At 40.1% G+C, this 23,500-nt stretch overlaps 1 protein-coding gene across 5 annotated transcripts in view; it reads left to right on the forward strand.

Moving 5' to 3' along the window:
* COL14A1 (collagen type XIV alpha 1 chain) overlaps positions 1–23,500 on the forward strand; it is a 127,554-nt gene that overhangs the window by 21,412 nt on the left and 82,642 nt on the right. For all 5 annotated transcript variants that reach the window (XM_035318050.1, XM_035318052.1, XM_035318054.1 and 2 more), the window contains exons 6-11: positions 17,420–17,575; positions 18,248–18,367; positions 19,370–19,534; positions 19,919–20,080; positions 21,541–21,692; positions 22,721–22,850. In XM_035318050.1, coding sequence (XP_035173941.1) covers positions 17,420–17,575; positions 18,248–18,367; positions 19,370–19,534; positions 19,919–20,080; positions 21,541–21,692; positions 22,721–22,850 — 885 coding nt within the window. The remainder of the gene's footprint in view (positions 1–17,419; positions 17,576–18,247; positions 18,368–19,369; positions 19,535–19,918; positions 20,081–21,540; positions 21,693–22,720; positions 22,851–23,500) is intronic.

Consider the following 23,500-nt stretch of genomic DNA (forward strand, 5'->3'; position numbering starts at 1 on the left):
GTTAGTTAATGTCAGATGCTTCAGTAAGTATTACTAGACAGTGTGAAATTAGTGCCATGAGGTATTTGACTAAGCCACAGGAATGAATACCTTCTGAACTTCCGCTCCCTTGGCTGTTTCCAAGTTTTACTCACTTCATCCTGGCTAGTGTTGCTGCAAACGTTGGGCTTAGTTATGACATTTTTCTATTTTTTTTTTTATTGCTTACTGAACTCTGAGGCTACAGAACTCATTAACTATGTCTTTGTGTAACCTGCAATTAAATGGCCTTATTAACAATGTTTCTCTGAGCTTTCCAGAGGGCACTTCAGCTTTTGCATTATGAACAAGCAGAAGAAAGAGATCGTAATGGTTTTGTGTGGGCATATTTCCCCAGTGCCGTTCTGTTCTTCTTATATAGTCTTTAGCAGCTTCTCAGTCTTGCACGTTAATCTGCTTCTGTAATCTGAGGCTAAAAGTAAAGTTTACTGGAAAGTACTTCTCTCTCCCACTTTCACTGTGAGTTCTTTTTTGTGTTGTGTTAGGGCATGCTGAATACAGTAGCTTAATATAGCCAAGCAGGGTTGCTGTAGCTCCATGTCCCCACATCCAAACAGTATCAAGCTGAGCAGGTACTGCTGATAAGTACACTAAAACACACATATACGTGTCCAGCCACACAGGACAGCATGAGCAAAAGCAGACAGGGTTCACACTGACAAAAACATCAGTGGCCTCTTCACCTCTCTGGCTGATCAGGATGAAAGCCTGTTAGTGGGAAGTACAACGTGATCCCTCTGGTGACTGCCTCTTGGATCTCCATTTGCGTCAGACAGACAGACATGCAGGCAGCTTATTGACCCCCAGGCCAGAATCTCTCCAGGCCTGGAGCTCCTAGTCCTTCTGGTAGCCAGCTTCTCCACTTGTCTCATACAGACACACAGATATCTGGCCCAGACTGAGGGCTGCTTTGGTACATGGCTTCCGAGCCACTTACCCTGCTGGCAGCTAGTTTTGCTGGACGCGCATTAGCCCTTGCACACTGACACGCGTACCCTTGCTTCTCCTGTTGCTGGCACTGTGGATGCATGAGAGCTTGTGGCCTGCCATGCCCGCTGAAATTGTTGGCATCTAGACCTCAGTTGTTCCACTTGTTGGCATCACAGACCATAAATCACCACATCTTGTGTGCCTGACTTTAGTTGCTGGCATTTAGACCTACACCCATGCACACAGAATAGAGTGCTCCTCACCTAGCAAAACAGTTACAAAAGGAGCTTGAGAAGATGGGACAGCCCAAGGCACAGGGCTTGGCTAGGCAAGTGTGCTAACCAGCCACCTGCATATGTAGAAGAGACCCCTTTTATTACTTTATCTTTTTATTTTCCCATGGTAGTTCATTCCCAAATTACCCTGATCCCTCTTTTTCCCTTTCTTTGGTTCCTCCCCCAAACCTACCACACTAAGACTTAGACAATCCCCAAATACTATTTCCTGCATCTCATAGTAAGTCTCATTACCTCCTAGGCAGTAACCCCATCAGTCTGAAGGGTGCTCTGGAAAACCTTTCCTTTGGTCAACATTATGGTTTTCACCCCAGGACCATGGGCTGATGGCTGTCCTCTGATAGACTTTGGAATAATCCTGTAAGGGTGTTATTCAGGTTCTTCCACTGGCATTGTACCTCTGTGCTCCTTTGTGCGTGAAGGCAAGCATTTTATCACATAACCTAATGCACTATAGGTTTGCTTGTATTTTAGCAAATGCATTATATTTCTTCCCCTGGAACTGGATTAGAAGCCTGAACCAAGATGGCAAAAAATATGGATTTATTGTATAAGGGTAAATTAATACTCCAGAATGACCACAGCAGATGGAAGAAAGGGAATTCCATTTCTTCATTGCACAATAAAACTATTGTTCATGGGCTGTGTTTCTTGTCTGTGGTTTCTAATGCGGATGACTTCTTTTCTGTCTTTTCTTTCCTGCCCCTTTGCTCCCCCCCCTTTTTTTTTTTTTTTTTTTTTTTTGTTTTTACCTCTACAGTCTTACAGCCAGTGAGTTTTGTCTTTCTCTGTGATTCCAGGATTATTGCTACAATGGAATTTTCTTTAAATGTAAAATACAATCTCCCATCCTAGACTAACCTGTTTTGCAAGTACCTATTTACCAGTTCATTTTCAGTTTTTATTTCCAGGTCCCCAAAAATATTCATCCAATTTTAAGGCATGTATGGCCAACTGTAATCAGAGAAATAGAGAAAAATATGATTTTTAGAGTTGTTTGTTTGTTTGTTTGTTTGTTTGTTTTTAATCTCTCCCATGTGGATGGTGACCTCCTTTCTGTGAGAGGTGTTAGCAGACCCAGAACTATTCTGGGAGTTTTTCTGTTTCTGAATGCCTACTCCGATATCTAGACCATGCCATGAAGTAAGTACAAGTTATAAAAAGATGATATATAAAATATATATGATATCTTGGAAGATAGCAGCAAGATACCCCTGTAATTAGTGTTTAGTTTCTGGGGCTGTGTTGGACTTGTACAAGAGGGCAACACTAAACTACTTTGGCCTGAGCTTGCACAGTAGGTAAAGCCCAAGGTCGCCAGAGAGGTATCTTGTGACTTTTGATAATACTGTGATTAGTATTTCATAGGCCATGAGTTTTTGATCAAAGTGTCTACTTAACTATTGTTTTTGTTGTTCCAGTGGAGTGCAGTGCAGTATAATATTGAAGGGCTGTTTGCACTAGATGCAACCAAATTTACAGCAAAACTGACAGCGGTGCAGCTGTATCATCCAACAGCACTGGTAAATGTGCTAGCCTGCTCAGAACCAGCTTGCTCAAGGACTTCTGCTATATCCCCAATTACAAAGTGTATGCGTAACCCTGGCTATTAGTCTTTAGCATCAATTTCTTAGATACTGCAGCATGTGGACAGATGCTGCAGTGGGAGACGTGGTAAGTTCTTTAAACATTGTCTAGTACTTCAGCTTGATAGGGTTCATTTTTGGCCATGTGTAAGTTAAAGTTTGCATTGAAGAATAAAGTAAAGTTTGGAATTATTGATTGCATTTGTCTAAATATTAGGCTACAGCCTGCATTTCCTTAAATATGTGTATACATCATACCGAAACTTGAACGTTTCACCTTTGCAGCATCTGTAGGAAGAATGTGGATGCATCACCTTGTTGTGTATGAAGCAGGGTGCGTGTTTGCTGCCATTTAACTGCCTTCAAGCTGGGTACGCATGCTTTGCACAGGCTGTTATAGTTACTTCAGGACTGCCTTTTTTCAGTTTACTTTTGAGTTTTGTGGTTACCAACTAGTGGAATATTTTAGTGGTTTAGTAGAAAAATCACTTTTCAGCACCGTCTTGCATGCAGTAAGATGAAGTCCCTTGGCTGACCTGATTGTGAATAGGTTTTGTATGTGTGGTGTACACCTGCTTGTAACATTTGCTGCTCAATTAATGGTAATATCAACATAAAAATGAGTCTATTATCCATGTGCCTTCAGGGGGATGATCTCAGATCCCCATGCATCCCTTGAGAAGACTGGGAAGTGCTTGGATCATGCTGCCATATTCTTAGAACATTTTGGAGCACCACAAAACATTGACAGGCATTTTTAATTGTGCTTCCCTCATCACACTCTTCTCAGTACTCCGAGACTGCTCAGCCACAGGAACAATATCATAGCCCCATTTTGATCTTTCTCACTTTTGCATTTGGATAATTTCTGAGGCTTTTTTTCTACTGAACCTTAGCTCAAGTGGAGGATCCATGATGCATTAATCTCAGCTCCTGCTAATTGAAACAGCACCTGACCATCTGGTCTTTGCCAATAAGACTCTCGCTTGAACCTTGGTGTGTCAGTGACTTCATTGCTCGTCCGATCACCATCCTGTTGTAGTACTAAAAGATCTCTGCTGCAGACTCCACTTAGAACCTGCCCAGCAGCTCTATCTGCAGTCCCCATCCTTTCTAGGTGGGCAAGGCATGGCTGTTCTGGACAGTGATTGTTTTCTACTCGCACTATGGAAGAGAGGGCTTCTCTCTCAACTTCATCTGATGCAAATACCTGGTTAAAAACAGGAGTTGAAGTCTTACCAGAATATAACGCTGCTTTCTTTGACCTTTGAATTTAGGCTATCCCACCCAAGCCAGGTGGAATTTGATGAGAGGCATCCTTTAAGTTTCCATGATAATCTGTAAATCTATGAGCCACCATGCTGAGCTTTGTAGATTTGGAACTCCTTCTAAGTCACTGGAGGATATCCAGAAGGACTCTCTTGCAGGGAAACTCTTGAATAAACTCCCTTTTACCTTCTGGAAAGTTTAGCTCACTGTGCTTTGAATGATCAATGTTTATTCCAAGAGTTTGTCCTATGAATATCTCTGGAGGACATAGCTAAGCCTTTTTATCCTTTGACTACTTGCAGCTTGGATTTCCTTTTTCAATAGCTTTTATAGACCTGGCCACAATCCTTCAGCAGACTTTTGCTTCCTGCCTCCTACAAGTGGAAAACCTGATAGGAAATATCAGTACTGAGATGGACATTGAGAGCAACCTTGAGGAGAAGGACCTGGGCGTGTTGGTTGATGAGAAGCTCAACATGAGCCAGCAATGTGTGCCTGCAGCTCAGAAATCCAACCATATCCTGGATGCATCAAAAGCAATGTGGCCAGCAGGGCGAGGGAGGGGATTCTCCCCCTCTGCTCTGCTCTCTTGAGACCCCGCTTGGAGTGCTGTGTTCAGCTCTGGGGCCTCCAGCACCAGAAGGACATGGATCTGTTGTAGTGAGTCCAGAGGAGGGCCACAAAGATGATCAAGGGGCTGGAGCACCTCTTCTGTGAAGGAAGGTTGAGACAGTTGGGGTTGATCAGCCTGGAGAAGAGAAGGCCCCAGGGAGACCTTACAGCAATCTTTCAGTACCTAGAGGGGGCCTGCAGGAAAGCGGGGGAGGGACTCTCTGTCAGAGACTGTAGGGATAGGATAAGGAGTAATGGCTTTAAACTGAAAGAGGGTAGTTTTAGATTAGATATAAGGAGGAAATTCTTCATTCAGAAGGTGGTGAGGCACTGGCACAGGTTGCCCAGAGAAGCTGTGGATGCCCCATCCCTGGAGGTGTTCAAGGCCAGTCTGGGTGGGGCTTTGGGCAGCCTGGGCTGGTGGGAGGTGTCCCTGCCCATGGCAGGGGGTTGGGACTGGGTGGTCTTTAAGGTCCGTTCCAATCCAAACCATTCTGTGGTTCTATGACAGAGCTCTTAAATGCTTTTCCTTTGGTATTTCAGTTACTGCTTTGGAGAAAAACAAGCAAGCTATATTTAAGCTACGTTTAGAGATTGTGATCATAAGTTCCCAGTAACTGGGACAGGATACTGCTCTCCAGTAGCAGATAAATGTATTCAGGGCAATTACCAGACCCCTTCGGTCACTTTGAATACAAAAACTTGGATGATTTTGCCTTACTGTCCTGACAGATCTGACTCCAAGCTCCACTGAGCTCATGGTTGTGGCTGTACGTGAGGCATAAGGTTCTGTAACACTGTCATCATCTTTATGGCCACAAGAACATTTAAAAATAGGCTTAGGAGAAGAAGGATGGAGAGTTGTGTTGCCCACAGTCTGTTGTAACGGTAAATCCATCAAGCTAGGTGAAGTCTGCTATTTCTGCATTTTCAATGTCTGCATGAATTATGTTTCTAATAGTGCAGGCTTCTGCTGGCCTCTTGAGAAACAAGGTTATGTAAAAAGGCAGTTTTTGTTGTCCTTTGTGTTAAGGAGGAAAAATACGCAAGTGAGTCTGACACCTTGCAGCATTTATTTCTGTGAGGGGTAAATGGCCATTAGTTTACTTGTAAATGTGTTGCAATCATCTGCATAAGAGAATTATGTTCTTGAGGGAAAGCAGGATGGAAAGTGGAGACCCAGAAGTAGCTGTAAAGGCTGGAACTGGGAGAGGGTTCACTCTGAGAAATGCTCTTTGACCATGACAGAAGAAATCCCTGATTGAAGTGAGATTGCGAAAGAGGATCAGAGAGAAAGATAGATTTGAGGGTCTAGATAGATTTAACAGGGTCTCTCATATTTTGTAACTGCCTTGTCTATTTACACAATATCTATAAAGTTGTGAATAATTTCATTTATTTACCTTAGCCTGCTTCAAAATTGTGTATTAATACAGAGGCTGATGGACATATTCCTCAATTTGTGTATGCCAGGCAAACTCTTGCATTGTTCAGGAAAGGAAAAGCTTGATATTAGCAGGTACGGTCAGTTTCCATTCATACACAGGGATCTCACTTACCTCCTGGCTCCTCATCCTAGCTCTGCTGCTCTTCTTCTATCAGTGTATTAAGTTCCTATACTCGGTCATAAACAAAAAAACAACACACCTTATAGCTCTCTTTCCATTCTATCAGAGTAGAAAAAGAGACATGCCCTCTCTTGGACCTAAAGTAAGTTTTATTTTTGTCGTAAAATGATCTAGTTCGTAATATCAGGGTGTTCAGGTTCATAACCCTTGGATTACAAGACGTGTATCCTCATATCTCAGCACAGGAAATCACATATTTCTAGGTAAGCCTGAATCATTACCAACCGAACACCCTCCCGTCTGGGCTCTTTGTTTCTTTGGTAGCTTTCCTCAGGGCATTGGCTTCTTTGTGCAGTCAATTCTTACCTGAAGCGGAAGACTGCTATTCCCATACTTGAATGACTGATAATTGAAGCTTTGGCTTTCCTTCTCTTCTCAGACTGCTTTTCATCTCTTCAGGTCATTAGCTGTTGAGCATCCCTCCAATCCACAGAGTGTGCTGGCACGGCTGGATTCTGCTGGCAGCAAGAGCCTGCTACCTTCAGCCAGGTTTGGGGCTGTGTTGACATGTTTCATTACTGAAATACTTTTGTTACTACTAAGCTGAGACACTCCTTAACAGTTCATCATGTGGCAGCATGAATTCTAATAATGCTACAATTTGAAGTCTGTAGGCTTGCTCGTGACTCTGTATATACTAGGTAAATATCTCTGTATATCATGAGTGATGATTGTCTTTGACGAAAGACACTACCTGGTCTTTGAAACTGAAGCTACATAGTAGCATGTTGAAACTCTGGACGGTTTTTTAAAGTTGTGTGGCAATCTTGGAAGGGAGAGCCAAAAAAAATAAAAATAAAGGTTTGGAGAGGCAGCAGCAGACTGCATCAGCACCCTCTGCTACTTTAATAAATGCTGAAGTGCAAGACAAAGACTTGTAAGAAAGCTACAGTCCTAAGGGACTGATGCATTCATCTACAGATTCATGTATCATGAATTTATGTTCCAGTTGCACCGAGTACTTTAACAAACAAGCTGCATTGCTCCATGCTCTGGACAACAACATAGGAGATTAAGGATAGCATTTCGGTATCTGTTTCCAGGGTCTGATCCTTGAAATGGCCTTGTCTTGAATACAGCTAGGAGGTGCCAAGTTTTGTTCTTTTGAGCTGTTTGCTGTACAAGTTCCCTTTCAAGGCTGTTCCTTACCACTTTGAGCGGGGAGTCTTGTTTCACAGCCTGTCTCATTCATCTGATACTAACACTGGTGATCAACATGAAGCAGGAGCTTGTAGTGAGGAGAGATGAGTTCAGGGTCACTGCCACCCTCACTGCGTAATCGGAGGGTCTCCATGTTCCTTCTCAACCCGTTGATGCAGGACTCTGATTCTGGCCTGTCTGCTTGTCAGCACCCTTTGCCTGGTGCCCTGTGCTTAGTGAGCCTTGGTGGTACGGCAGAGCCATGTCCCTTCATTTAAAAGGTGCTGGGTAGGAGCTGAAACAGAATTTATTAGTCCTTATTTCCCCCCTCAGAAATGTTCTCACCCACCTCGCCGATCTGGTTATCTGTGCTGATTGTACTCATCTGCTAAAATGAGGGAGTCCTTTTTCCTCATCCAGCTGCTGGGCTTTGTGTGTGTATTTGACTCATTATTCCCCAGTGAATGGAGCCGAGGTATGCCCATACCGTGCTCTCCTGGAGTCCTCGAGGGACCGGTGCTTGAGCATATTCAGTTTCCTTGCATGCAAGAAGTTAGCAGGTCTACACGGCGTGCAAACAGCTGTTTTAGGAGTAAAAGTTAGCCTCAGGAGGGTTTTTGTTTGTTTATGTAGCACTGAAAATGTGTGTTAAACTTTCTTGTCTTTTGCACTGATCTAAAAAGAATGAGGAAGGGAGAAGAGCTGGAAGTTGTGAGCACAGGGATGGTAACTCCTTCAGAAAGGCTGGCTGTGGCCTGTGCAGTATCACCCGTATCTCATCTCTTCTCTCCCTGCCCCCAGCACCTTTTGCACTCAGCATGGAAATTTAGCTCGATACCTTGGGGGCAGGCAGGTGGTGTCAAACTGTGGCAGATGTTTCTGCCTTGAGAGTTTCATAATGTTTAGTGTTTCTTTGTTCTCTTAAGAAGCAGTAATAACACATCAGTTGGAAGCAATAATGATGTATCTGTTAGAGGTTGGTTGAGATATTTTTATGACTTTGGTGGGGCAGTTATGCTTGGTGATACCTTAAAAAAAAGAAAATGACACTCAGAAGCTCATGTTTTGTCTCAGTTAAATCACAGGTTCTTTGCCAGCCTTGCAACTGTTACTATTTTATTAATCTGGGAATGGAAAACAGATGGGGGGAGGGAAACCATAAAGCTGACCTAATAGGTTGTAATTATATCTGTGATGCAGTGATTATTATTTATTGGGAAAAAACAATGAGCAAGAATGACTGAACAATTATATATTGAATATTGAACAATTATTGTTTGGAAACATTGGAAAAGATCCTCTATTGAGCTCCACTGAACTGTTTTGATAAATATGCATTTTATATGGTTGCCCTCAGCCTGCTCTTCAGGCACTGGGGTGATGTAAGTGTGTGGGTGCGTACTGACATACGTGGTTTTAAGTTAGGGTCAGCAGTTTCATTTTGATTATGGCTAAGTTACTAACAAGCTAAATGGCCAAACTGAAAATAAACCCAGATGTCTAAGCGTAGTCTGAACCTTGTGATAGTTCAGGCCCTTTGTTTTTGATAGCTCTCATAGCAGTTGCATACTTTGGGTATCAAGCACTGATTTGACTGGATTAATTAAAATAATTGCCTCTTTTTCAACATAAATTTTAAATTCAGTCTTACAGATTTAGATTGTTTAGGTTGTTTCTGGACAACGTTTTTAAAAAATGCCTTCTGCAATGTAATCATTAGAGTCTGGAGTGAGAAAGACTTATCCTTGGTGGAGGAGGATCAAGTTCAGGAACATTTAAACAACCCTGACAGACACAAGTCCGTGGGTGAGATATGATGAGATGCACCCAGGAACAAGAGAGCTGGCTGATCTCATTGCAAGGCCACTCTCAATTGTCTCTGAAGGATTGCGGCAACTGGGGAAGGTTTCTGACACCTGGAAGAGAGTAAATGTCACTCCTGTCTACCAGAAGGGCAAGGGAACTACTGGCTAGTCAACATCACCCTGATCCCTGGAAAAGTGATGGTGCAAATTATCCTGGCCACCACTTTTAATGTATAAATGACAAAGCGGTGATTAGGAGTAGTCCGCATGGATTTATGAAGCTGAAATCATGCCTTCCCAAGCTGATAGCCTTCTTCAGTGAGGTGGCTAATTTGGTGAATGAAAGGGAGGAGTGCATGTTGTTTACTTTGACTTTAGCAAGGTCTGTCTTCCATAACATCTTCACAGACAAACTGATGAAGTGTGAGGGAGGTGTGTGGATAATGGGGTGGATGGAAGACTGGCTGAACTGCCAAGCCCTATGAGTTGTGATCTCCAGCTGTATGATGATGGCCAGGTAGAGGCCAGTCACCAGTGTTGTATCCCAGAGTACCTCCACAAGTTTGTAGATGATGAAAACTGGGAGGAGTAGTTGATCCACCAGCATGGTTGTTCTCCATCTTCAGTGCCCTCAGCAGGCCATAGATATAAGCCAGGAACCTCACACAGCTCAGTAAAGGGCACTGCAAAGTCCTGCCCTGGGTAGGAATGAACCCAGGCACCAGTCCCTGCCGGTGGCCAACTCAGTGGAAAGCAGCTTTGCAGAAGAAGCTGAGTGGACACCAAGCTGACCAGAGGCCTGGGCTGCATTAGGCCCAGCACTGCCAGCAGGTGGAGGGAGGTGATCGACCCTTCCCCTGTCCTCAGCCCTGGCAAGACACACGGGGAGTGCTGGGTCCAGTGCTGGGATGGACAAGAAAGTCATGGGTTTACAGATCGGAATCCTGCGAAGGGTACCAAAGGTAAATTTTTAATTTAAAAAGTTAAATAAAAAAGTGCTTGGAGCATGTTTCTTGTGAGAAGAGACAGAGAGAGCTGGGTCTGTTTGGACTGGAGAGGAGAAGGCTCAGGGGTGGCTTTCAATTGTGTAAAAATACTCATTGGAAGGACTAAAGAGGGCAGAGGCAGACTCTCCTCAGTAGTGTCCAGTCAAAGGACAAGAAACAGTGGACAGAAACTGAAATAACTCTAAATTTAAATCTAAGAAAGCACTTTTATACTGTGATGGTGGTCAAACACTGGTTGCTCAGAGGGATTGTGGGGCCTCCATCTTTAGAGACACTTAAACCTGACTGGGCATGGCCCTGAGCTGTAGTTGCCTTGGTGTTTGGTCTAGCTGATCACAGGAGATCCCTTCCCACCTCCCTGCACTGTGGTTCTGGGTACCTGTGGTTTCTGTGCATCGGGTGTTCACTCACACCTCTGTGAAACAGGCAAAGGAGGAATTGTTACATTTGACAGGGCAGGAATTTCATCCAAAGCTTTCGTAGATTGGCATATCCAGAATTAGTGATGCTTCTGAAGATCCCACATATTTATTTACACAAGCATAGACATTGGTTACGTTAATACCATTTCAAGAAATGCTTGAGAGTAATACAGGGACTTGAATTTGAAAGTCTTGTGTACTGTAACTCTTCATCATCCTTTCTTTTTTTCTCCTGGAACAAGCTGGCCACAACATACTGTGCACCTGGCTCTGTAGAGCTGGGCTGTAATGCGACTTCTGGGTTAGTGACCTTCGTAGAGCTATGGTTTGTTCTCTCAAGCAGGCTCTTTTCTGTCATTTTACCTGATACATTAAAGCTGCATCTTAGTTAAAAGCTCAGATACAGACCAGCTCTTTGTCATGGTTTAGAGGGATTTGTACTTACAGCTTAATTAACCTTCAGGATTTCTGAGTGCCGGTTTTGTCCGCAGTCCCCTGATGAACTGCCTTCTAGATAGCCAGAGAAAACGGTCTCGAGGATTTCATACTTTACTAAACCAAAGGGAAAAATATCTCTCTTAAATGATGGAATATTTGTGACATAGGAGTGGTGGATAAATATGACCACAGTAATAGAAATGTATAGTTCTCTGCCTTGAAAAGTCATTTAGACTTTGAGACAGCTGTTTCATTTAAAACATTAATGCACACAGATGCAGAACTGAGAGCAAGGAGAAGTGGAGAATTATCACTGTAATCTGCAGACGAGCATCTTTAGCTTCATGTGCTTCACAGGAGGGTCTGTGGAACGTCTCCACTGTAAATCATTATGGCTTAATGGTCATAATGTCTTGCCACGTTTACTTTCAGTTTCAGGAAAGATTTCAGCACTATGTTTTGTTCTGTGTTGTCATGTTGCCTGTTGGAAGAGAAATGTAAATGTATTGAACTCTCAGTTAAAATTCACGGCAATTTTTTAACATCTTTTTCTATCAAAATAAACAATGGAGTTTGGTGCTGCTATTTGGGAAGCTGCTGCAGACATCAGGTGTGTCAGTGCTATCAGTCAGAAGTGGCACTTTGTTTCATAGTTATCTTTAAATTTATTCTGTCCCTCAAGTCAATTAAAAAGTTGGGATATAGGAAGAAAGTTCTACAGCGTTGTGTAGGGAGAAAGCTCTGGAAATTTGTGTAAGCTAGGGCTTGTTGCTGCATGGAAAGGTGCGTAGAAAAGGGCTTTATGCTTCCTTTTCTCACAGCTGAGATTTTTTGCTATTAAATGTAGACAAATTAATGTTCTTTATCAGCTACTGCTAATTAGTTTTGTCACTTTATTTTCAAAAGCTATACTTTAAATAATAGCATGTATTTATGGCTGTATACTTCTTGAAAGAAGCAAATTGCTGTTAAGCAGGTATTGAACTACAGCATTAGCGGTCAAATGAAAATAAAATCTTCCAAAAATGATCAGACACAACAGACCTTAATATTCAAACTCTCCAAAATAAGAAATTTGTAGGCCTGCCAATTGGGCAAGAGTTGTTTTCTGGAACAGAGCAAGGTGCATGGGAAAGGGTTGGCTGCTTATTTTGTGTGCTGATTTTTTAATTTTCTTATTTTTTTATTTTTTTTTTTAAGGGAGCAGGGATGAGCTTCTGACCTCATTGGGCTGCTCTTTCAACCTAATGATGTTCCAACATTTGAGCTCTTCAGATTCAAGCTATGTTTGGATCTAGCTCAAAGAGAAGCATTTATGCTGTATGCATTTGTCTGGTCCTCAGCCTGACATATGGGATGTGTTAAACTGGGGTCTAAGTGCAATGATGATATCACCAGCACAGTGCAATAATATCACTGTCAGAAGCGTGAACTAGTGAGTTGCTGCATTTTGGAGCTGAACACTGCTGCACGTCCCTCTATTTTTTAACCCTTTTTAAAACAGAAGTAACATTTTGCTGCTGTAGAATTACATTGCCCTTGTCCTCAGTGGTGCTGCTGCTCAGCTGTGGTGCTGTCGGTCACCATTGAGCTATTTTGCATTCACTTCTCTTAAGTGTCTTGCCTTTTGTGCTTTGTTACTCCATGAAGGACTCTCCCGTTCATACTGTGTTATTACTGACCTCCACTTGAACCATCTTCCTTTACATTATTTGCCTTTTCCACTGTGACAGGGAGCGAGAAAGGACACGACATATTGCAGACTCAGTAAGAATTACAGTCTTCACTTTTCCTAGCCGAAGAAGTGTGTGTTTTGGCTCTTGAAAATGCGAAGGGAGGTTCGTACCAAAGGGAGGAAAAATATCAAATGTATTTCTGCAGAACATATCATAGCTGGATGTAAACTGAACAGGTTCTTCTAAGGCATGGAGTCCTCCCGTGTAGCAGTGCCTGTATTTGCTGCTTCTTCCTTTGCCTTTCAAAGAACTTTTGAGGATTAGTACTATTCATTCAAAGAGTCAAAGAGCCACTATTCAAGTCTAAAAATCATACTTTTTCTATCTGTTTCTTAGCAAGGCTTGCATTTTTTTTTTTAATCAGACTTCTTTTTTTGACATTGCTTGCTCACTCACTGAGTGCATGTGTGAAGAAGGGAATAATAGCAGGTTGAAAATACGGCCTCAGAGAGGCAGTGGCAGTGTTTTCAGAAGCCTGCAGACCCTGCTTTGTTCCGTGCATCCTCACTGCTGCCAGAGCCCCTCCCAGTCCTGACTCTGTTCTCCATTTCCTTCAGTGGGATGTCTCAGGGGTCACATTTTGCATGCTCCAGTAACTCTCCCTCTATCTCAGAAGGATCAAGCTGGATCATTTACTCAGCATTGCCATCATTGGCCTTGCTGGCTGCCAAATTCTGACATGGGTCTTGATAGTTCAATAGCACTTGCACATTGGAATTGCAGGCAAGTGAATCATCTTTAACGTCTGGAGCCTGGAGAGATCAAAGGCAGGAAACTTTATGTGGTAGATGCAAAGTTCCTTCAGTGCTGGTTATTCTTTGAAAGATTTCCTTGAAACAAAGGCAGCAAGATTCATGTTTTCTGATGAAGATAGGACTGTTGGTGTTACTGAAGCAGGTTTTGTGTGAATACCTTCTCCTAATACATTGCTGGTACCCTCATTGTTGGTGTCTTCAGAGAAGAAATTCTGAGTACATTAAATGTCTTCCTTTCACTTATGAGTAAATGAGCAGACCGAGCTCCTTCCTTCGCAGTGAACTGCCTGACAGAATGGCAAATTCCTTTTGCCAAGTGACACTAGGAAGATTGTAAATTTGTTATGGAAGGATCATGAATTTATTATTTTCTCCCCAAGAAACTCCTCCACCCATGGCAGGCAGATGCAGTGAAGACAGTTGCTGCTGTAAAATACGGAGCTTGTCTTCTGACTTTAGGATGTTTGCGTTTCTGTCATTTTCTCTAATCCAAAAATTGCAGCCTCTGTTACTGTTTGTTGTAGAAAGCAGCACTTGAATTAGAAGTAGAATGATGCTGGCTGTGTAAGATTAGGAAACATTATACAAAATCAGGCAACAGGTTACCTCCCTACTGTCCTGTTCTTGGAGCTGGTGAGTATTCTGTGGATCAGAGGAAAGTGGTACATTTTCTCTCACCACTATTTTCTTGATAACTGAGTGAAAGGAAAATTTGCACCACCTATCACAGAGTTGGAGTTTGTAGTGGGCTAAAACTCTGAGTTCTGGAAGCTTTTTCATATAAAATTATATGCTGTCATCCTCACTCAAGAAATGTCTTTGAGGGAACTAACCATTAAAGTTTTGTTTAGATATTCCAAAAGTTCATAGTTATCCTCAAGCACCGTAGGAATCCATGACTATGTATGGTTGTCTGAAGAGATCATTGAAAAAGACTTTTGCTGGAGATGTTAACGGAAACCGGCTATTCTCAGTGGGGTGTGTAAATTAGCTGCTACGCACTGTGTCTTTTAGAATAACTAGGATGATATATGGGGTTTGTATTCCTAGCAGGTTTTAAAGATTTCTGTACAGCATGTTATTCTATTTAATATCTCACTGTTGTTTGTTCCGTTTTAGGGATCTTTCTTCAATTCTATTAAGTACAACAAGGAGAAAGCATAAGCAAATAGTGGGTGTACAGAAGTAACAAAACCTAAATGTTTTATGCAGAAAAGATTCAACAAGTGTCTACGAAGGAAGAATCGTATTTTCACATTCTGTGCCATTGCAGTACAATCTTGGATTAAACCACACACGCTATTTTAACAAAAATAATTGAATGATGCTATTTGCACTGATCTGATGACGTGGAAATAAAGTATTGAAAGGAATGTGGTTACTGTTTTCTTTATTCTTCAGCCTTTGCTGCACTGAATGGGTTTACTAAAACCAATAAAAACTTTCATTCACAAAGATACACCTACAGTGTTAAAGAAGTCTTATAGGCAAGACCTATTGATATGCAAAGAGTATGACCTAGGGTGCTAGCTGGCTTTCGTAGTAAGCATAAGATTTTATTAGTTTTGAAGGGAAATACAGCCAAGCAAATCCTGTTTTCCTCATTGGGTTATATGATTAAACTACCGGGATCATACTGAAAAGGTACATCTGTGCTACAGTGCAGCTGCTTGGATGTGAATCAGGGGTCCAGTTCTGTCCTCCTTGCTGGTGTTGAGTAGCGCTTAACTTTGCCAATAGCTATTTTGAAGCTTAAGAAGCTGGTCGTGGCCAGTGCGAGAATGGCATAATTGAACTTTATGCTTAATGAAGACAAATGCTGCAAGTAATGCGGGCTGATTAACAGGAAGTTTATTTGGCAAAGATAATTAAAACATGGATTTTGCCATGACCAGCAAGTTCCTATTAAATCACAAAAAGGCAGATCTCATTCTCACTGAAATCAATGGAATTTTTCCTATTAAGTTCAATGATAGAAAGATTTGGACCTCCTTTGGATTTATCCTCCAATTTAAAATTTTTGTGATGCTTACTAAATGTTCCCCAGTGTTTCCATTTTAAAATGTGTTGCCAATTCAAATAGCGTTGTCTTGTACTGTAAAAACTAAAATAAAATATTTGTTTTGGCATCTTTGTAAGTGGAATTTTTGTCATGTGTTTAGAACTTATTCTACACTGCTAACTGCACGTAGGAAATGTTCCTGTCTCTTTTCAAGACATTTTTAGTACATGTGTAAGATATTAACTGTAAATTTATGGATTGGGTTTCCTGGTCAGTGGATTTACACTACAGTAAGAATCTAATAATTTTTAAGTCCTTCTGCACATCAGATTGTTTTTGCCTGTAAGATTATCATTTCAGTTTTAATTATAAGGTTGTCACTATAATTTGATGTTAAAGTTTTGAGTTGCTAACCATGTGGTTTATTCCCTCACAAGGAGCAAATAACTGGACATCTTATTGATAATTCTCAACGAATTTATTTGCTGAGCATCTGTGCTCAAGATCAGTTTGTTTCTAAGACTTCATTACTCCATTGGTCATTGCTGTCAGTATACCACCCTTGATGTTAGTAGCCTCAGTCAGCTAATTTTTGTAGTGGACCCTGAGGAGACTGACGATGGAAGCTGGGATGCAGCTTACCTCACTAATCAGCCTCACTAATCACTTTCTTCTTCTGTGTTCAGGGACATGTTTTTCCTGCCTAAATGGTTGGTCATGCATGAGACCTTTTCCACTAACATGCTTTGCTTTGACTTTTCTGCTTCCATCCTTATTCTGTAGTCAGTCCTGCAGGTGGTTTGCTATTTTTAGAGTTCAGACACAGGCTCTTGTTTGGTGTACCTGCATAACATCATTTATTTTCCCTCCATACACTATGAATCCACTATTACAGTCATGCAGCCGTTCTGTGGGTTGTGGCTATTCTATTGGAGGTCATGGAAACCTTTCCTCACACTCTTCCATGGTCTATCCTCCACTTCCTTGCCTTCCAGTTGTTTTTCCTAACTGAACGTGGTACATTTTCTTAGCCTTCTAAATTTGTTAAGAATTTGTTTCCCTAAAAGCCTGCTTGTTGGCTTTTCTTGCAATTTGTGTCTGAACTCTACTCCCATTTTCTCTGATTTCCTCATTGGTAGGCTAAACCTAAAGCATGGTTTAGGGTGATTCTCACCAGGTCTTTTCTGGTGATTTCTTATTCCTTTAATTTTGGTTACTTCTTTTTCATACATTTCCAAGAGAGGCACTTGACTCCATCTTTATATGGTGTTAGGTAACATTGTGAATTTGAATCTCTGTATTTTACCTTTGCTGTATTGAGTGCATCCTACTTAGGTTTGATACAGCATATTTAATCAACTTTCAGTTTTACTCTTTGTGTTGTCTACACCTAAAGTTAAGTGTCATGAATTTCATACCATGTATAGAATTCATCTGGATAATGAAAATGAACTACTGGTTTGGTTGCATTATATGATGTTTAACTTATTCTTTCTGAAGTATCATATTTTTAGATTTTTTTGTGGGTCTCCCAAAACAAAACAGCCTAACAAAATAATCAAAGTAGACAATGGCCAAAGTGTTCTATTACTAGATTTAGGGCAAATATATTTGGGAGTTTTTATTATTTTTCACTTTGCCCTTGGAAGGAAGTTTTAGGTATTAGGCTTACTTGGAGGAAGAAATTTTAAATGTATTTAGTTGCAATTTGATTGTTAAATTAAAGGTTATGTTTTCATTTTAATGATTTGCAGGAAGCCTGTTTACCTGTAAAACTCCAGCTATTGCAGATATTGTGATTCTAGTAGATGGTTCCTGGAGTATTGGCCGATTCAATTTCAGACTTGTTCGACTATTCCTGGAAAATCTGGTTTCTGCTTTCAATGTGGGATCTGAGAAAACAAGAGTAGGTAAGGTATCCTGTTTTTTCTTAGTACTGCCGCAGCAATGTAAAAACATTATGGTTTAAAGATCGTTAACAGCTTAATGCTGCTTGTTTGTGCAGGATTCATTCTAATTTTTAATACTGCTAGAATGTTTCTAACATTAATGAAGGTATTCTTCACATTTACTGTAGTACTCTGCTTAAGCAAAGTAATACAATGTCAGTGGAAAAAAAAAAAAAAAAAAGGTGGAAAAATCCATACCGACTTCAATCAGCATTAGATCAAATCCTTACAGTTTAATTTTGAAAGGAAGAACATGCCAATGGACGACTTCTGGTGGTTTTAACTGGCTCAAATGTTACATTTCTGTTCTGCTACTTACATTTTAGTCTGTTCTAAAACATATTAAATAAAAATGTTCTTTTTCAAAAAAGCATTTTTTTCTGGAATCTTACTAACCTCTGAAAGTGTTGTGTGATCCTTCTCATTTACTTACTTTAGCACTTGAAGGGAAGGCTTTGAAAATAAATGGAGGAGCTGCCTCTAAGAACAACATAATTCAGTTTTTTTGGCATCAAGCAGTACAGTTTTCCTCTTACAGTAGCAAGCTGTTAATAACCACATATGTAAAGTACAACTACTCAGAAAAAAAATGCTTTGTTGTCTAATGCAGTACTTTAATTTCTGGTACATTAGGTCTTGCACAGTACAGTGGTGATCCTCGCATCGAATGGCATTTGAATGCCTATGGCACAAAAGATGCGGTGTTGGATGCAGTCCGTAATCTACCATATAAAGGAGGGAATACGCTGACAGGTACGGTGTATGTTTAAATTTTAGTCTTCTATTAAAAAACACATCCTGCTGCACAACCTAAGAAGTTGTGTATCTTATTGTGAAGGGAAAAAGGCATGTTTATTTACAGATTACTAATGGCTTTGTCTGATGTCTGTGAAGTCTTTCTGAAGTGTTTTTCTCATTGGCTTCACTGGGAATCTTTCTAGTCAGGACAGGGTCTCATAAAGCAAAGTGTATGTGGACTCCGTGTGCTTGAAGTAAAATCTTTAACCTGCTAGGAAAACATGCAAAATCTATTCATAATGTTCTTGCACAAAGCTTTATTTTGGGGAAGGAAAGGATGCTGTTCTAATATCTGACAACTGGCAATAGTAACTGTCCAAATGATCACCTGGGGCTTTTAGATTTCCATTGACCTTTTGGTAGTTAGAGCACTAAAACCCAAGAAGATACTCAGTGATAGAGAAATGGAGGATGCCTGTCACCCTGGGAAAAATACGGCCTCAGTGCAACGCCAGTATCATCAAGGTAGCTATTAGTAATACTGGCTGTCTTGCCAGGACAATGACATATTTGAATACCCAGGCATGCCTTTAAGTAAACTGTTGCCTTTTTTATTTGGTAGGGAGGAAAAGGGGAGAAAGGATCTGAAAGATTATTCTTCTCTTCTTCAACAGGCCTTATTTTGGTAGAAGTGATTGCAATGGGACAAAAGACAGAGAGATTCTAGTATGATTGTAGGAATGAAAAAAAAAAAAAAAAAATCCATTGGAAGGTCAATTAAGGCTTCCACAGCCAGTTGAAAATACAGTGATTGATCAAAAGGCTGCTAAAAATGAAATGTCACCACTGCCATTTAGTTTGCTTGTTGGAATACATTCTCTATTAAATAAGCTCTTTTTCCATAATCATTCTTTATTAAAAGATTTCTCAGGGTTTTTAAATTGAGTGGGAGTATAACACCGTGATATCCAAAAAAATAATGGATGTTTTTCCCTTTTAAAATGTTTCCATTTTTAGGTCTTGCATTAACTTACATTTTGGAAAACAGCTTTAAGCCTGAAGCAGGTGCGAGGCCTGGGGTATCTAAAATCGGCATATTGATCACCGATGGGAAATCCCAGGATGATGTTATCCCTCCTGCTAAAAACCTACGAGATGCTGGCATTGAGCTGTTTGCTATTGGTGGGTATTCTGCCATATCCATATACAGTGTCCCATTAAACTCTGGTGTATCTGTTCCCTTTGCATGAATTAAGTGTTCTTTGGTGTCTGTATGCTGTAAGTATAAACATTATTTTAAACCTTTAATATGTTTACCAATACATTCAACTATAACGTGAATTTAGCATGATATGTACATGCTGCATTATCAAGAGACAGCTGAAAAAAATAGAGTGTACACTGGCAGAAATTATTTTTTGAAGTAACATCTTAATGACAGAGCTGTATCTGTAGTTGGTCATTAAAAAGAAATGGAAAAAAATCACTTTTTAGGAGTGCCTGTGCATGCAAGTTTTTTTGCTGTTGTTATTGTTGCAAATATTTTATTTTTCTTTCCAATGATAGGTGTGAAGAATGCTGACATAAATGAACTCAAAGAGATTGCCTCTGAACCTGACAGCACACATGTCTACAACGTTGCTGACTTCAACTTCATGCATACTATTGTTGAAGGTCTTACCAGAACAGTGTGCTCACGAGTAGAGGAACAGGAAAAGGAAATCAAAGGTGAATAAGAAATGAAATCTAATGTAATTTAGTATGAATTTATAGCTGGAAGTCCTATTCTGAATACCTGTAGTTCCAAGCTGACTTCTGGCATTTAAGTCAAGCTGCATAGTCTTTTCCTCACAAGAAGGTACGTTGTTAGGGAAGTTATGCTTTGTTCTTGCTTTGATAGCTTTGATCTTTTGCTCTTTGTCTTTGATAGTGGTAAATATTATGATTTTTGTAGTACAAATGCATATGTAGATATACATTCATTCTGCTATATCTATTTCCAAGTAGTGGGTAAGGGGAAAAAAATCATAATACACAGGTTTGGGGATGAATTACTTTAACAGCTGCACATGGAACTGTTATGTCTGTGCTGTGCTTTCCATCTCCTAACTCACTGTTTTTATTGTCTCGTAAGTTTTCAAAATTTTCAGCTTTTAAGATTGCTTGGTCCCTTCCTGATGATATATTTTTTTCCTCTTTATTCTTTAATACATTACTAAAATATATTTCAGGGCATAAGAAAAGGTGTTGGTGGAGAACGCTCTTCTTCTATATAAAAAAGCCTTCTCTGACTACAATAATTTTTCGCTGTTCTGAACAAAAGAAATATCTATGATAAAATACTGCAATTTGTCAGAGAAAGGGTCATACCTGAGGAAATTCTTTCTGAATGGCTTCACTGAAGTTTGTTCATATTGCTTCGTTTGTGATTCTGTAATATCACAGGAATGCTGAGTGATTTTTCAAGATGCTTATAATATATACTAGCAAGGAAAGTTGTCTTTCACACATATTCCTACCTGCGCAGTGAAAAATGTGTATTAGAAAGGTTTCACTCAATTTTTCACTCTTTAATTCACCTGGAAACTGGAAGAAATACAAAATATTAATGGTGTCTTGTGGAGTGAACAAGCAGTAAACTGGGAAACTGAGAGGGAAAGGATGGAAAAAACATACAGAGAGGAGGCATCTTTGTGGAAAGGAATGGTTGCCAGGGAAGATGGCTATTCAGTACATCTCATCAATCTGCTGACAGGCAGCATATCAGTTTCTGACCTGCAAGTGTGCAAAGGAACACAGGAGACGACAGCTGTGTATGTACTTGTGTGTTTTTCATGACTGGGAAGCAGGCATCCTGAAAAAAAATAAAAAGGGAAGAGAAGGGGCTTGAAAGAACGATGGGAGGAAGGACAGGAAGGTTTAGTTTTGTATTTTTGTCTCTTTGATATAATGTTTATGCAAGACCAGGGAGGCTTAATCCCAGTGAAAACTCTATGTGCAGAATTCATTCATATTATAAATTCTTTGTTTCCATTGGGAATTAATAATATGAATGGGCAGTAGATTTTCTGATTGGCATTAGATTCTCTGATGAGGAGAGATCTTTGGAGCTTCAATAAATACAACAAAACAAAAAATTATTTTGCAGAGAGGAATAAAAAAAATAAACTGCATTGTTTCTAACCTAGGAACAATTGTTGCTTCGGTTGGGGCTCCTACGGATTTGGTCACATCTGAGGTAACAGCTAGAGGATTCCGCGTTAGCTGGACCCATGCACCAGGCAAAGTGGAAAAATACAGAGTTGTGTACTATCCCACTCGAGGAGGGCAACCAGAAGAGGTAATATAAGTACAAGCCTCCCAGAAGTTTATAATACAACAGGAAGAACTAACCAGACAGAAGATCCCTGGTTTTACGTAAATCTACCCAAAAATAGCCTGTGTGGACTTGAAGCACACTGTAAAAAAGAGTTATGGTCACATAAGATGGAGTTGAACATTAGGTAGTGGCCAGGCTGCTTTTCTGTCATGTAGCACATTAAAGTAAATGTGCCATAAACATGGCAGTACTTTGGGGGAATGGCGTGAGTTGTACCTTCAGGTAAGTGCCTGCATTTTTGCTTACACATATGATTACTTGAAACAAATCTATCAACTTCCCCTGTGCCATTCTGTTTACAAGAACAGAAGAGGTAGGAACTGATGGTAAGACAGATTTTCAGTTCTAAGAAGAGAGGATTCATTAAAGGAAGAAAATATGGATGTATATTTTGGGATGTCTACAACTGATTGCTGAAAATGTCAAGGTATTTATTTGCACAGGACTTAGAGGCATTTTGGAGATGTGCAAAAATGCAGTAGAACAAGCTTTTGGCTTTGGCTGGCAACTCACAAAAGTGAATGGAAATGCAAAAGAGCAAAAGGGTTTTACAAAGGATATATTTTGTTTCTTTTTGCACTACATACATTGCATTTAGCTTGGATATGCATTAATGTCAATTTGTAGTACAGTGTTCACATATTTAGTCCTAAAGGAATATTTATGAGGGTGTAGTAATAATATTAAAAAGTGACCAATACACACAGTTAAACTGCATTGCAAGCACTTTATCTGAACAGTTCCTTTATTCTGAATAGTTACTTATATATCAGCTAAACATTTGAATTATGTACATACTTGCTTTCTTATTTCTCAGATGCCTTACTGTACATAAAGGTAGGAGAAGCAAATCTAGTTTATGAATTGAAATCTAGCACACTGATTCTTAGATGCTAGTTTAAAAACCACTTGAAAGAGAGATTTATTGATTGGATAACAATATTGTTAGTTTGCCATATGAATATTTAGTTGAACTTTCTTCTAAACAGGTTGTGGTAGATGGAAGTGTATCAACAACAGTTCTGAAAAACCTGATGTCTTTAACTGAATACCAGATAGCTGTATTTGCTATATACTCAAATGCTGCTAGCGAGGGCCTTCGTGGAACTGAAACTACATGTGAGTATCCTAATCACGTTTGTTAGGTATTTTATTTTCTGCACTGAATCACACTGTTCAAACATTAGCTCCTTTTAATGCATTTGTCTTAAATTAATTTCAGTTTGAATTAATTCTGGGTCAAATTCCTAAGTCCAAATGCTCTGCAGATCTTTAAACGCTGAGAGTTTTATTTATCTCTGGGCTGAACTTTGAAGTCAGTTGTACTGAATACTAAATTAGAACACTCCTAAATTTTGGCTGTGGAGCCAAGCTTTATAAATAAGGTTTGCGGTTGAAGATGATCTAATGAGTGGAGTATTAGGTGGGACCAGAAATTACCTGCATGTGATTCCCACCAGTGCCAAGTATTTCAAAGTAACTTCTGTAAGTTACTTTTTTAATGATTCAGTTGATTTTCTACCTGTCAAATGATGACTTGGGATATTTTTAGAGTGGCTGCATTTGCAGTTTGGGGTTCTGTAAGGAAAACCATGTTAGTACCTCAAACTAAGTGCTGTTACAGATCATAGGAATAGGAAGTATATATTTGTATACAAAATACAACTATTTTCTGTAGTAAGCCTTACACATATTAGGAAGGGAAATAAAGAATAATTCTGATGTTAAAATTAGGAGCCAGAAATTCAATAGGAAATATATCAGTAGCT

The sequence above is a fragment of the Oxyura jamaicensis genome, chromosome 2, assembly GCF_011077185.1.
Source record: "Oxyura jamaicensis isolate SHBP4307 breed ruddy duck chromosome 2, BPBGC_Ojam_1.0, whole genome shotgun sequence".
In the NCBI taxonomy this organism is placed as follows: Eukaryota; Metazoa; Chordata; class Aves; order Anseriformes; family Anatidae; genus Oxyura; species Oxyura jamaicensis.